Source organism: Apostichopus japonicus, chromosome 11, assembly GCF_037975245.1.
Source record: "Apostichopus japonicus isolate 1M-3 chromosome 11, ASM3797524v1, whole genome shotgun sequence".
In the NCBI taxonomy this organism is placed as follows: Eukaryota; Metazoa; Echinodermata; class Holothuroidea; order Aspidochirotida; family Stichopodidae; genus Apostichopus; species Apostichopus japonicus.
Genome location: NC_092571.1, coordinates 3,959,772 through 3,975,340, shown reverse-complemented (window position 1 = coordinate 3,975,340; position 15,569 = coordinate 3,959,772). Strand labels below are relative to the sequence as shown.

At 36.5% G+C, this 15,569-nt stretch overlaps 1 protein-coding gene across 2 annotated transcripts in view; it reads left to right on the top strand.

The window, feature by feature from the left end:
- The window catches only part of LOC139975798 (uncharacterized), a 37,534-nt gene extending 23,631 nt beyond the window's left edge, over nt 1–13,903 (top strand). Inside the window, exons 2-8 of one of the 2 annotated variants that reach the window (XM_071983994.1) lie at nt 7,244–7,294; nt 7,688–8,029; nt 8,513–9,151; nt 9,660–9,998; nt 10,947–11,066; nt 12,416–12,507; nt 13,367–13,903. In XM_071983994.1, coding sequence (XP_071840095.1) covers nt 7,244–7,294; nt 7,688–8,029; nt 8,513–9,151; nt 9,660–9,998; nt 10,947–11,066; nt 12,416–12,507; nt 13,367–13,408 — 1,625 coding nt within the window. In that variant the 3' untranslated portion in view covers nt 13,409–13,903. Of the gene's footprint in view, nt 1–7,243; nt 7,295–7,687; nt 8,030–8,512; nt 9,152–9,659; nt 9,999–10,469; nt 10,558–10,946; nt 11,067–12,415; nt 12,508–13,366 lie in introns of those variants that run through there. The other variant, XM_071983995.1, reaches the window with a different exon arrangement.
- Nucleotides 13,904–15,569: the final 1,666 nt, after the last annotated feature.

The following is a 15,569-nucleotide window of genomic DNA, read 5'->3' as shown; positions in this document are numbered from 1 at the left end:
AACGTAGGCTAGGCCTTACAAGGTTTAGGCTAGAAGCTATTCACTATAGTATTGAAATATGGGTATGAACAAAAAACGTGAAGCTGTATGCAACAACGTTATAATATCAACGTTATTAATATCACCAAACTTTATTGACTAATCTCATGGACCTTACCTGAAGTTGTTGGTGAGACGTTTTCGTGTTAACGGTACTTTTTTAAGAAAAAGTCAACAAGGAAAGAACCTGGGCACGAAAACCAAACTACCCGGCGAACGACTGACCCGATCTCAAGCCCAGTCCCCTTGCATCGAGAGGGAACAGATACTACACATCATCTTATATTACAGTAGCCGAAACTGTTCTTGGGTTGCATGTAATGCAGCCTACGGGTATGCTTTAGCGTTAGCCCTGGCGTATACAGTATACACAGTGTAGAGCGTATACACTGAATACAGGCTACTACCGCTGTCAAGAAAACTACGGATGCCTGTACGTCAGGTCAACTTATATACCAACTGGGGGATATACTTTGAGAGCAAGACTTAGGTTTACCGTAAGGGTTTGACCAATTGGATTTTTCCTTGCCAAATGACCCAAAAAGTAGGTAGCAACTTATATATACTTATAATATATATATATATATATATATCTTTAAGTTCCTAGCTCTGGTATACGTAGTAAGAAGGAATGCAGCTTGTGGATCAGTTTAATGCCTGTTGTTACAACTCTGCTCCAAACTATTGTTTGGTTAATCAAGTTGTATTATTAGTGTGCTACCTTTAAGCAATTGTGTTTTCTATATATATGTAATGTATATTTTTCCTCAGTCTCTGTTATACTCTTATAGAAAGAACCAGTTGCGTGCAGCAACAGGCTCAAGGGCGGCGGAACCGGGGGGCACAGGGGGCACGTGCCCCCCACTTTTCCTCAGGTTAAAAATGTGCCCTTTTTTCTACATAAAAATTGAGGTGTCTCAAGTAAGCAGCCAGGGAACCAGAATGAACACTCGGGAAGGGCCGTTTCCGGCCATCTGAGGGGTTTGTAAAACCACAAATTTTCTTGTACGCTCCGCGCCAACCGATGGTGGCGCTCCGCTCAGATAGTCGTGCATACAACTTTGCAAATCCTGGCTACGCCCCTGACTTTTAATGATTTTCTGTGGGTCAAACTCAAAGCTATTTCGAATGGAAAAAATTTGTTAAGATACTAACAAGAATAAACTCTAATTCGGAAGATTCCTACTTTAGCAACTAGCATGATTTCACCTCATTTTGTCTCAAAAGAAAACTTGTTCCTTGTTTCCCATTTTGCACATTGGATATTGCAGTGCTAGTATGCATATTTACCTTGAAGGGGGGGGGGGGGGGCGTTGATGGAGTGATGTGTATACGCAAATGAGAGTTATAAAGGGTACTAAATATAAGGCTGCATCAGTCCAATCGAATTTCTGCAAAGTGCCCTTTGATGTCGGTGCCCCCCCCCCCCAGATTAAAAGTGCTTCCGCCGCCCTTGAACAGGCTGTAATATACTCAGCAGTCTCATGCGTATTATCTAGCTAACTCTTACAGGTTATTGGCCAAGACACATACACTGGAAGTTAACTTTGTAGAATAGATTGTTGTTTGGCATTTATGTGCTGATTTTGGAACCATTTCTTTGGAAATGTTGTTACTTAAATTGGTTAATAGTCGTGACCACTGACCAATATGGCTGGAACAACAGAAGATATGACGTGGAAAATTGACAAAATGGATGGCTGGAACTGGTTGACATGGAAATTCCAGATGAGACATTTCTTGCTTGCAAAAGGCCTGTGGGCTATGAGGATGGCTCAGGAAAGTTGGGGGTTACTGATTGTGAGAAGTAGAAGAGTGAAAACTTGAAAAAGACACAACTGGCATTTTTCACCATTGTGCTTGCAATAGCATCTAGTCAGCTAGAATTAATTACAACAAATGACAAACCAAGTGATGCTTAGGATGCCTTGCGTACTCTGTTTGGAAGGGATTCTCTAGCCAACAAAATTCAGCTCAAGAAAAAGTACCTCAGAACTGAAATGGCAGAGGGCGAGTCAGTTGGAAATAATTTGAAGTATATGAAAGGAATTACGGATTGTTGGGCTGCTATTAGTGCTCCTATTACTTAAGAAGGCCAGGTTGTTTAAGTTATGTCAAGTTTGGAGCCATTTATTTACTTTCTACTCTTACCATTTACTTTTTTATATTTGTCTTTTAATTTTAATCTTATGCTATATGTCACAGGTATATCTCACCATTTAAAGTTACAAAACTATCCATCCTGCCACCTGAATTGTTTTTGCTATGTCATGCCTTTCACTATGCCACCTTGTAATACCCCTTCCAGTCATAATGCACTTGACATTGTGTGTGATTTGTTTTTCAGACAATATTATTGTATGAAGTCTTCACAGTATGAAGTGTGTTTCATTTCAAGAAGTCTACAAAGTTTGTTAAGCTATTCCTTCCATTTGATCAAAGTATCTCACTTTGAAATGATCGAAGTAGTTTATATTTCATGCCCATATTTTCACAGGACATTAAAACATGTTCTTTCATGGAGAGTGTCACACCAAATGTTTTTGTTTTCTTTACTGTTGCCTAAAGTGCCTTATTGTTACAGTGACAAAATCAATAAAAGACCAGGCAACTCTATATCCACTGTTGACTAATGTTTGAATCTATGCATGTGCAAAAGAAAAAAAGCAGCCCTGCTCAAAAAATTTTGGTCAGAGTATCCATAGAACGTAATGTATCCAAACATGTCCTGTGTACTGTAAGTCCGCTTTTAGTTATAGTCTTCATCCCAATGTGGCAAAACCACCTCATCCCTCCAAAATACCCTAACTCTTCCCAAAGCTGGTGAACACCACACCCATCCCAAAGCTGGGAAACTTCAAACCCTTCCCCAAATCCGCTAAGCACCACATTTTCTCCCAAAACCCCTAAAAACACCACATCCCTCCCCTAAACAACACACCCCTACCCAAGCCCCAGTACTTAACTCCAATATTGAAATGTGGTTATATAGTGTGATACATGAACTAAAACAAGGATTGATATTGACTGGAAAACTGTTAATTGATATTCATTGATGAATATAAGCAACAGATTAGTACCCAGCTTTGCAGACTCTAAATAAATAATAATAAATAATATAATAATAAATCATTCGGAATTTTTGAAGTTCCTTACAATAAAAGCAACAAGAAATACGGTTTGGCCTATGCCATGTTACCTTTCTATATTCGACATGTGGTATGACTCCTTCAAGTTTGACAACACACTCAGGAAAGTTTGTATTACCTTCATAGTTACCACCAGTGATCTTGCCAGAAAGGAAACACCATCTCCCTTGCCCCCTCCCCGTCTTGCCACTCTTACCCCTCCCATATGCAGCTCTCAGAAATTCCACATTTTACCTTATATATTAGAAGTGGGGACAAAATTTCTTCCAAACCTTAGCACAACTTAAATTACTTAATTTCACGCCACAAAACCTAACATTCCTAATAGACCGGACACTAAAGGAATGGGTTCCACTACATTGAAAACGATTTGAGTGAAGTCTTGTCGGTAGTAGCCCATAGCATGCAAACGGCTTGGCGAAAGTCTACCTTATTTCAAAATGCATCATGTAGGAGAGTAGAAGATCCACAAATGGGAGAATTTTTTTGCTGTAACTCTCTTTCGTTGGTTCGTTTTGACCTATTTTAAGTCAGGAATACATGTGTGAGGACGAAGTTTGATTGCAAACGTTGTTTCATAGGTTTTCGTTGATTTTTTCTCGGGTATCTTTGCCCTATCATATATTGGAATTACTTTTAATCCATTCTGTGAGGTTTTGGTAAGTTATAAACTTTCAATGTCTGTAAATTCTGTGAGTGAATCGTAGGACCTACTTTACGTAAAATACGGGGAAATTCAAATTTAATGATATGCGTGATCGTTGATCTTTCTTCGAGGTCAAGGGGTCAGACTTCCAACTGATATAAATATATATATATATATATATATATATATATATATATATATATATACTCATGATATGTACCTTAGGTCGACAGTTTATGGTAAAAAAGTGTACCTTAGGTCGACAGTGTACCTTAGGTCGACATTTCAGTGTCGACCTAATGTTTTCACTACCATTTTAAGACACTTTTTTATTGTCGCAAATAGCTTTATAATGTTCTCCGTCCTCTAAAACGTTCATTTAAAAGGTTTCTGGTTAGGGTCGGTTCAGGGTTAGGGTTAGAAAAAAGGGTTAGGGATAGATTAAATTTAGTGTGTAAGTCAATGTAACGACAATAAAAAAGTGTCTTAAAATGGTAGTGAAAACATTAGGTCGACACTGAAATGTCGAACTAAGGTACACTGTCGACCTAAGGTACACTTTTTTTACCTTAAACTGTCGACCTAAGGTACATATCATGAGTATATATATATATATATATTTATTTGCATTGCATTAACATAAAGTCTGTTCAAAGTATCTCTTTCGAGATCCGGCTTTAGGAATCACAAATGATTTCGAGTTGGTTAGCATCATATTTGATCTCTAGAGTAAGGCAAAATATGTCACCAAAAACAGAACTAGTATTGTTCGGTACAGGTGACAAACGCCTACAGTGGAAATACAATCTTCCTTACCGGTTTCGAACCTATGGACATACAATCAGCGTCCATAGCCTAGTGGTTAGGGTGTCCGCGTACAGAGCGGAAGGCCCGTGGTTCGAATCCCGGTGGAGGCTGAAAGTTTTTTCACTGTTCTGGATTTTCCAACTCATTACGATTTTCATTTATATATATATATATATATATATATATATATATATATATATATATCACTACCATTTTAAGACACTTTTTTGTCGTCACAAATAGCTTTATAATGTTCTCCGTCCTCTAAAACGTGCATTTAAAAGTTTTGGTCAGGGTCGGTTCAGGGTTAGGGTTACAAAAAAGGGTTAGGGTTAGATTAAATTTAGTGTGTAAGTCAATGTAACTGTCGACCTAAGGTATGATCCATAGTTATATAAATATATATATATATATATATATATATATTTATTTATATTTACGCAAACTGTGAAAAAACAGTGAAACTTGTTTCTCTGCATATCAATGTGTAAAACATGTCAACGCGCAATAGTTTTTTTTTTGCACACCTGGAGGAAGAACGTAATGTGAAAATGGTTTCAGTATACAGGGCAAAACAAGATCAACCATACAGAAGGAGCTTGGAACATTAAGTCATTTCGCTCTGCGTAGTACCTACACACTGTAACAGATATCAATTTGCAGACGAGTTAAGAGACATCTATCTTACACTAACCATAGTACAGATGCTATAAAAAAAAAAAGTTGCTGTCCATGATAATTTGCCTTTGTGTACATTTTCTGCATACTTGTAACACAAACGTTCTCTCAAAATCGAAAAAAGAAAGAAAATAAATCCGTTTTATAATTAATATTTCCCAATCCTGAACAAACCTTTACATGATCTAGTACCGTGCTTTCCATCCACATTTATTTCTCGTTTTTGCCATTTGATTTCCTTTATTTCTACGTTGCTGTTAGATGCACCCGAACCGAATTGTACAGTTGCTTATAATAGCGTTTTCGACTTGAATATATTGCGCATTTATATGCATCTGTGTTATAACATGATAACACGTGTTATGCTAGAGGCACATTTTATTGCGGCCTGTGTTAAAAAAAATATATAAAAATATAAAAAAAAATTAAAAAATATATATATATAAATATTTTATATTATATAAAAATATAAAAAATATTTTATATTATATAAAAATATTAAAAAAATATATATATATATATAATACCACTACGATTTACTGTATTGTATCTCTAACATATCTAGCTCTCGCATGCTCCCAAAACATAACACGTGTTAGTGTGTTATAACACCCTGGCATATAAATGCATAATATGCTACACGTTAAGAACAAATATAAGCTCACACCTTTCGGCTTGGGTGCAAGATGGCGTAAAGTGTCACCACAATATGTAGTTCATACACTCCTTTACCCACAATAGTGTGCTACCAAAATGGCCCTGTGTTACTGGCTGGTAATGTTATTGTAAGTGACGCTGCAAACACGTGGGAATGGTATACTAACAATTGCAGGACCTATAATTGGCCATGGAACTCGCATCCAATTAATAATAGTATATGCCTGGATCATAAATCAACTTTGCGGTAAATGGACAAATCTTTCACGGAAGCTATTACATGCAGCTAGTAAATCACAATTGCACCTCTAGTATGGCGGGCCATCAGTCTCAAATCGTGGGGAATTGACATATACTGATTGAAACCGATTTTATATATAAATTACATACATCAATTTCAATTGGTTTATGTCGATTTAAATCGATTATATGTCGAATTAAACTGGTATAAGTTAAGTAAAATCTACTTCTACCGGTTTAAATCGATGATATGTCAATTTTGATCCGTAAAAGTCAATTTAAGCTGCTAGACACTGGAGTTAGTCGAAGGAAATTGGTCTATGTCGATTTAAATCGGTATGTGTCGATTCTCCACGATTTGAGACTGATGGCCCACCAAACTCAAGATGGTCATCACATGAATGTATGTATGTCTTTTAGATCCTCCTGCAAAGCAAGAACTCGCAAAAAAGCCTCATTGGCTTATCAAAGCCAAAGTCAGTCTCTAACATCCATATTTAACGTCCATGATAATGAATTGTGAATTGTCAACAACTCTGTAACTGGACGACATATATTGGAGAGACTCGAGCCGAGGACCTTATGATTGGAAGGCACCAGAACCTTTCTCTCTTGTGTAAAGGAATACGTTCATCATGAGTAATAATATAGTTTCATCTCACTTCAATGAATTTAACCGTATACCTCTCGTTGTAGGTAATGAGTCTCAAGGCAATTTCCTTCCAGGAAACGTTTTGTGCATTAAAGCTAAGTCATTCCATTTCATCGGATTTATTGTTTTTATTTTTAATTAGCTAAAGTTTAAGCCATTCTTATACAATCCATTAACCTCCATTGCCTTCTCTATCTTACTCTGCATGTTCCTCTGACCCCCCCCCCCTTCCTCCCCTTGGACCACCTTTTACCCAAGTTGTCCAGAAACCTTGCATTGTTTGTTTTATTTGAAAATTTTCTTTAACTCATTTATCCTCAATGTAAATATTTTTGTTCCTCCCGTCTGCGCAATCCTGTCTGGAAATTTTACAAGAAAACGACAAACGTCATCGGGTTTTGATCTTCAACGTCGTCGTGCTTTATGGTAGGTAAAACCTGACTAGGGCGAAAGTTTGTAGACTATCTCGGAGTCCTGATACATTCGAAACCAGGCAAATATGGGATAAGTATTAATGTAATTTATTTTCATAATATGCCTTAGAAAATTAACTACCAAGAGAGGACAGGTCACGCCCTTTGTGTCCCTCAACAACATTCTGCTAAAAAAAAAATGGATTCATACCAGTATTAATTCTCGTTAAGGATTACTGCAACAACTTAATTGTTGTTTGGTGATGGTGGTGGTGATGGTGGGGTTGGTGGTGGTGTTGGGGATGATTAGGATGATGATGTTGGTGATGATGATGGTGGTAGTAATAGTGATGATGAAAATTTCGTGCTCACATTTCTTGTTTTCGGTATTTCATCAACATGACAGTGTCCCTCTATAGCAGTAAAATCAATGGGCAACCGTGTGAGTCTTTGCGATATCTTGAAATTGGAAAAGAAGGAGTCGTTCATTGCAGCGTTGATGAAAATAATTTTGGTGTATACTGGTACAACTCTTCGCAAACAAAGTTTTCCCGCCCATTCCTATCTTACCGAGAAGGTAAAAAGGCAGATAGTGGGTATCAAGCAGGGGAATTTGATATTTACCCCAACGGTTCATTGGTCATCAACAACGTCACTTTGCAGCACGACCAAAGTTTCCGAGTATTTTGGAAGGAATCGGAAGAAGCGGATATGCAAGGACCGTACACTGTACGAGTAATTGTGATTGGTAGGTGATTTGTTGTGGCATCATACTTTCCCTAGACGCCATGGTTTTGGAAGACCTACCGCAAAGTCGAGCGATATGTTATAATTAAGACTACTCTTTGTAGTTGGAACATTGATAGGTAACGCCATAAAACAAAGAAAACCAAATACGGGGTTGCATGAACAGGAAATGCAAAAATTGTGTTCAACCCCTACTCCAAACCAGAAATATTTATGAAAATCAGATATCTAGTTATATCTAGTTCTTTCCGATTACACTGCCGACAATGAAGAAGGTTGCTCTCTTGAAAATGTTTACTTATATTGAGTCAAGATCAATTTTCAGTGCTAAGACTTGTGCATGCAATAATAAAGAATAAAGAAGACTAGCCCTCAATTGTTATATTTGTAATGAGACGTTCAGGATCATTCGTCTTCGGTGAATGCTTAAACCACATATGTATGAATCTGTTACAGAAATGTGTTTATTTTGTATTTTTTGTAGTGACACCAAGTCAGAAGTATCCTTTCATCAAAGGTTGTGACCCGGATGAAAGCTTCTGTTTCTTATCAGAAAATGAACCTTTCGATCTTCAGTGCTACGTGCAAGATGCACGACCGGCAGTGGATTTGATATGGTTTAGGAAGACAGTGCATGGCGATACTGTCATTCCGTCTAACTTTTCAGTATCATCAAAAACAGCTTTGATAACAACTTATGCAAATACTACGTTTGCAGCTTTCAACTCCAGCAGTTTAAGTTTACTCAAATGTCAAGCTGTTGAGCCTCCAAAAGTAGTCCTTCATAATGAAGTAACTGCGTTGGTTGAGGTGGTCAATCGTGATCCTCCCCGTTCATTGAAAGTCAAATATTTCCAACTAAACTCTAGGGTCGTGTTACATTGTGCTAAAAAGAGGAACGTTTTTCTCGTGTGGAAGAAATGGAACGCTCATGAAGAGGTAATTGGGTATGCTAATTACCTGCAATCGAATAATAAGAAAGTCACTTCTTCGGATTTTGATATATCGATGATTGGTTCTCTTACTTTACTTCAAGCTCAAGTTAAGCATGAAGGTATTTATGTATGCAACTATGGAAACGGTGTTTTATCTGGTTCGCAAGCTTACAACGTTTTCATGTACGGTGAGTAGGAAAACATATATTAACCCCAAAACGTGTTCTATACTTTTCCCCTTTACTTCAACAGGCACAAAATAGTTCAAATCTTTTCCAAACGAAATTCATTTTGTTCTAACTTAAAGATTGTAATTTTATGCAAATCAGGTTATGGATTGAATTTAAGTTATTTCAAGACAAAGAGATCATCAAAATAAGTTAATAAATGTTTTATGACTCAATGTTAAACGGAATTTGCTAACCCTTTGATATTGGTCTTACGAAAAATAATGTTTTAAAAATTAGCTCCTAAATCGGTGTTGCAACAGAAGAAAACGAAACCATTTTTAAAAACTTTCATGGAAATTAATTATAATCTTAATTAGAATTATAATTTTGACAACTCAACTAACGATCAAGTTAATAACATAAATGCGCTCTCATTATGCTCTCTTTACAAGAACTATATTTACAGGTGTGATAAAACATAAAGGAAATATTAATTTTCAGCAATGATTTCTTCACTACCTTCTAGTTCTACCTTCACATTTTGTGGTTGAAGACTGCAGCAGTACATGCTGTTGTCAGTCTGAAGGTGATCGCGATGGCACTCTTAAATGTTCGGTACGAAACGTCCGCCCAAGTGTCAGTCTTGAATGGAAAACAGCTGCAGAGGACATGAATCCTTACATCACATTTTCCGATCAGTGGACGACAGTTGATTGCCACGGAGACACATATACTGTGACCTTACTCTCACGATACCACGTAAATCACCCTTCCTTGGACAGTATTGACCTCGAATGTAGAATAAGATGCCAGCATGAGAACATGTTCAAGCTAAGTTCGAGACTGACTTTATTCTTTCCCGTAGGTAAGTCCAAATGGTTTTATTACTGTATAGTCATTTCAAAAAGAACCTACACAATTAAAATGTTGTGCAGTAATTATGTTGGTGTATTTTTGTTTGATTTTTGAGGCTATTAATATTTTGCAATCTGATCTTGTTACCCCCATGAATTAGTCAATTAAATTGTTTCTCTCCGAGTATTGCCAATTCATTGGTCATTCCTAAGCACGTGTGAAACGATCTCACACCTGTATAAATGGGTAAAATGGGAACAACAGTTACGCAATGCACTTATGACACTGTTTAAAAAACACACATATTACCTTCAAAAAGCACATAGTTTTCATGATAGCTATGAAGACGTTAATGGATTAATATTATGGATATGGAGTCGAATGTGGACCTTATTGCTCCTAAATTAAGTGACAGTCTTGTAGTCAATTTTTACTAAAATTATAGACTAAGCAATTGGTCTTCATATATCAAATTTAACAGGCAGTACTGGACTTTACATAGCTACGCTAATGGTCGTCTTGAGGACAAGCTGATTTAGTATGTGAATGTGATTCATACTATCGTAAAGGTATGGATGAGTGATTATTGTCTTCTTTGTATTCTGAACATGAAAAGATCGTCTGTCTTTGGTTATCATAACTTTTCGTTTAAACCTGTTTGGTCAATTTATTGACACAATTCAATAAACGTACCTCTTGAAATATGAACAACAAATAACAAATTGGAAATTATGGGCATATGTCACTAAGCATATTTCAGAATGATTGGGCTAATTTTACCCAAACTTGTATTCAATCACGTTAGTCCAGTTTTGAACAACAAGTTTAACAGTATAAACAAATATTGGTTTGTCCCTTGCTGCAACGGTAAGCATTTATTGTTGCTGATATAGTTACTTAAGTTGGGCAAACATTTCGCATTTTCTCATGTTATATTGTCGTTGTTTTATTCATACAGATAACACAACATCCGATACAACATCACCAGCCAACGTTAGAGAGGGTTGTAAGTCTGACGGCAGAGCGATGTTAATGATCTTTTCAGTCACCTCACTGATCGTTTTGATTATCATCTCAGGTAAGATGAACAAAAGGCAATACACCATGACTTGTTTTAGAAAAAATACTTACAACTAAGCACATTCTGTACAACACTGTTTTCAATCTGATTTGTCTTTTTGCTTTTTGCGATCATTAGCTTTCGTTGATGTGTCAGAATATAACCAGGAGTACAATAATTTAGTGAATATTATCCAATGCCAATATTTTGTACGTGTGAATATAAAAGTCAAAAAAATAATTTAGTGAATTAGTTTCAATTACTGACGATGAAAGTGTGCAGGACGTTGTTTCTCCCGGATTTTCAGAGGAAACAAAACTGGAAGACAAAACGCATTCCATCTTGCTGTGAACATGTATACTGCAATATGATAATCTAACACAGTGAGTAAATAATTAGTGAGAAAAACGTTTTCATACATTGTTTATTTAAGTTTTCCAACATTTGAACCCTCTTTTAATGAGTCTGGAGATGGCCCAATACAACATTCTAAACTAGAGAATTCTGGCTGGTTGAAAATACAATCAACGATGTTCTCTACATGAATCTTTCATGTCAGAAAACGTTCTCATACATGTTGCTTTTCGTCGTTGTGCAGAATGCTCAAACACACGATGACATGTTTTCTCATCATGTGCCTTACTGATTCACTTGCCAGCGACGCATGTATCAGCGGAGAGATCGTTACATGCTCCCTCCCATTCTTGTAATGACTGTCCTAATGTTTGCGAAGGTAACATGAATCACAATCATAAGGCATCTTTATATTCTATCCAAATCATCCGTAAAAATAAATGATTTTCAGATATAAAAAAAGCTGAAAATATCTGTGAACGAATTGACACTAAGACCGTATTGATAGATAACAACATGAAAAAAAAACCTTTGTCACACTCATTCAAATTTCATAGTTTTGAAGGTGTCATTAATATTAAATATTTCTTAGGTTGGCTCTTCTTTTTTTTTTCAAAAATAAACTATGTGTAACTTACGTTGAAACAGAGTGAAGAAATTGCAATGCGAGCAAGAAATTCAAAACAAATTTACAAATCGCGGAGAACATTAACAGCGCCTTTCTGGCGACGAAAGTTGCTTTTATTATTTGATGTTATTACAATCAGAAAGAGCATACTATCATGCACAGGCTTTATGTAGGAAAAAGAACCTGGTAAACTCTTAATACGGCTTTTTAGTGGCTGAGCTAACCTTTGTTTTCAACAGTTTAGAAAATAATTTCGGGAATTTCTAAAGAAAAACCATTACTCTAAACGTAAAGCTTATAATTGGTATAGAATTTCTTGTTAACTTAACGAAGCTTAAATCACAGTAAGTAAAGTTTATAAAGCAACCAATGTTGTCTTCCCTAGCTATTAATGTAGGTCTGATGGTAAATCTTAAGCGGCAGCGAAGATGTCCACGACAACCACCACAGCGGCCACCACAAGCATCAGAGAGCGAGGTAAGTCACAAGTGCACACCAAAACAAAGGTCAGATGCAAACTTCTTTGTGTTTGCAACAATTACATGACCATACATTGACATGGACTGTTTCTTATCAACCGTTGTTTATGTCGCACTCCTTTGTTTTGCTTTGATATAATTTTGTATCACTGTGATGACTTTAATGTCAATGAGTTCTGCTGGATCATTAAAAGAAGGTTTTGAGTACTACTTAATGAATTCCTGTAGCCGAGAGGAATGGATCTCTTGCAGTAGAGACGACGGGTTCTCACATATCACCAATTTTAACAAATTTTGAAGGTTTACTAACCCTAAATCGTTTTCAAATTACTCGCCTCAACCCAAGATTATTCCTCAGTATTAGTTGCAATATGTGTATTCCTCATTTTACTTTATCAGACAACAGAAATGATATAGCAGAGAGGTTATATGATAACACATCGCACCTTACATTTTCACGCCATCGCATTACTGTTTCTATCAGATTTCTGGAAGAGTCAGGAAGAAACACATGTTTAATATCAAATAACAAATTAATTCATGCAAGTGGTAAGAACATGTAACAAACATTTGAAACAAAACAGTCCATAAACGATGAGTAGCCTCTTCTAGCCTTCGTCCGTTTGCCCTTACTAACTGGATTATGTACACTGGTGGTATTTGCAGAAGTTTGTCTTGTTTGCATTGTCTTTATCAGTTATATATTTATATGTTAGGTTTTTTATTGGATTTACAAATAACTTCGAGTGTGGATATAACGTCGTAATTTTTTTCTCTAGAGTAAGAAAAACATGTCACCAAAAAGTACCAGTATTGTTTCTGATTTTTTGGTTTCATATTGGTCTTTTCTTCTTTAGATGGAATCATTGGCTGAAACCGGTAGAGTTATGCAAGATTGAAGTCAACTGTCGTTGTGAAGCTTCATTTGGACAATATTTCAACATACACCGCATTCAAATCAAAGTCATGTGGAACCTTGTCAAGACGAACTTGGGTACTGTTTGAAGCTATTAACTTACGTTACTAACAAATCTACCTTCGAAACTTTGACGGGCAATTTCCAATTATCAATATTTTGGTGTTTAAGTTTCATTTTTCGTTTTCATAATTTCTTGTGCTCACTTCTTTTTTCTTTCACTTATATTATATCGATTGACTTATTTTTTTGGTGTAGTCAAACACCTCGTTTATATATTTTAAACATTTTTGTATATTTCTGTTTTTAATTTTCTTTTTCGTTTTCATAATTTCATGTTTTTCATTTTGTTTTTTTAACAGTAAAATCTTACCCTATTTTCAATTTTATTTTAATAAATGATTTAGGGTAAAGTTCTGATATATTTCTCGACTGGAAGTGTAAACAAGGCGCAAAATGTTTAATAAGTTTAAGTGTTTTTAGTCCGGTGTTGATTGCGTCAGTATGTTAGAATTATGGGTCTATGGGAATTGGACTAGACAACATGTAAAGATCACATCATTTTTTCGCCTCTCGGAAATCCTTCAAATTTCTCAGTTAAATATTCATTCAGTATATTACTTTATCATTATTCTGTGAGAGTTCATTGCTAGTACTAAACAACGTCCAAGATGCCACCTAAAAAAGCTACAAACGCAGCAAAATCGACCTCAACTAGAAGGCAGGTTCGCTAACGATGAGCCTACACCTCAACCTAACACTGATCTAATTCATGTGGACATTATAGACTCTATTCGCCAAGAGTTGAATGCTGCCATTAACTCAGATGACTTTTGCACCAATCTAATAAGCAAACTAGTGCCAGCGATAGCGGAAGCAGTGAAAGAGAAGGTATGTAAAGAAATTCATGACACCTTCCAACTTGAACTGTCCAAAAAGCAAAAACAACTTGATGATGCCAGGGAGGAAATATGCCAGCTCAGACGAGACTTAACTGCAACCCAGGACTCTGCTGACCGCCAGGAGCAGTATTCAAGGCGTAACTGTCTCCGCATACAGGGGATTCCTGAATCTCCTGGAGAATCGACTGACGAGTTAGTCATTAATCTGGCGACCGAAAAACTGATCATTACCCTTACCCCTGGAGAAATCGGCCGTTCACACCGCATTTCACCCCGACCTAGAGCTAACAACATAGCAAACGCCACCCGACCCAGGGCTATCATCGTCAAATTGACCTCATACAACACAAGAGACAGGATATATCGTGCCAGGACCTCACTAAAAGGCACCAGAATATACATTAATGAGGATTTGACCCGCAGGAACCAGGAGCTATTCGCCCGTGCCCGCAAACATGAAAGAGTTAACCGGTCTTGGACCCTAGATGGCAAGATATTCGTCATTGATGGAAACGATCATAAACATCATATTGCTAATACAGAGGACCTGGCAAGACTTCGGTAATGTACGGACACAATGGTGAAGTTGAAGCCGCCATCTTGAATTTGAAGCCGCTACCTTGATTTTTGGGGACAGTACATACCATTGCCGTTTGTTACTTAAATGTAGCAAGTAGTTGCACGTTTTACTTGTATTTTACAGATTACTTTAAGGATTTCCCTTTTGTCGTGTGTTTTCGTTTGTCCGAACATTCGTCTTATCCACATTCAAGGTATTATACGTTATAATACTTTTTTTTCACTCTTCTTATTTTGTTTTGTTCTTCTTTCTTTCTTTTTTTTCTTTTCTTACTTCTTGATAGTTTGCATTTGATACTGCATGGAGCATTGTACTTTATTTAGTCACCTCTGTTGTATTTGTGCGCATAGCTTAACGTCTAGTGATCGTTGTTCCATAGGTCATTGCTGTAATTGCTCCGGGGTTATATAATGGCATAATGACTGTATTAGCAATCCTATTGTTAGTTTGCATGGGGACATAGCCTGTATCATTTGTAAAAATACTCGAAATCACTTTCAAGCATGCGACGACATTAATTCCCCTCTCAGTTCTATTGATCCTGATATCAATTCTGTTCAAAGTTTTCAAGCTACTAACTGCAAGTATTATGATTATAATTTCTTTCAAGATATTACCAACGATTTATGGGATCAGAAACTTACCTTGTATCATGTGAATGC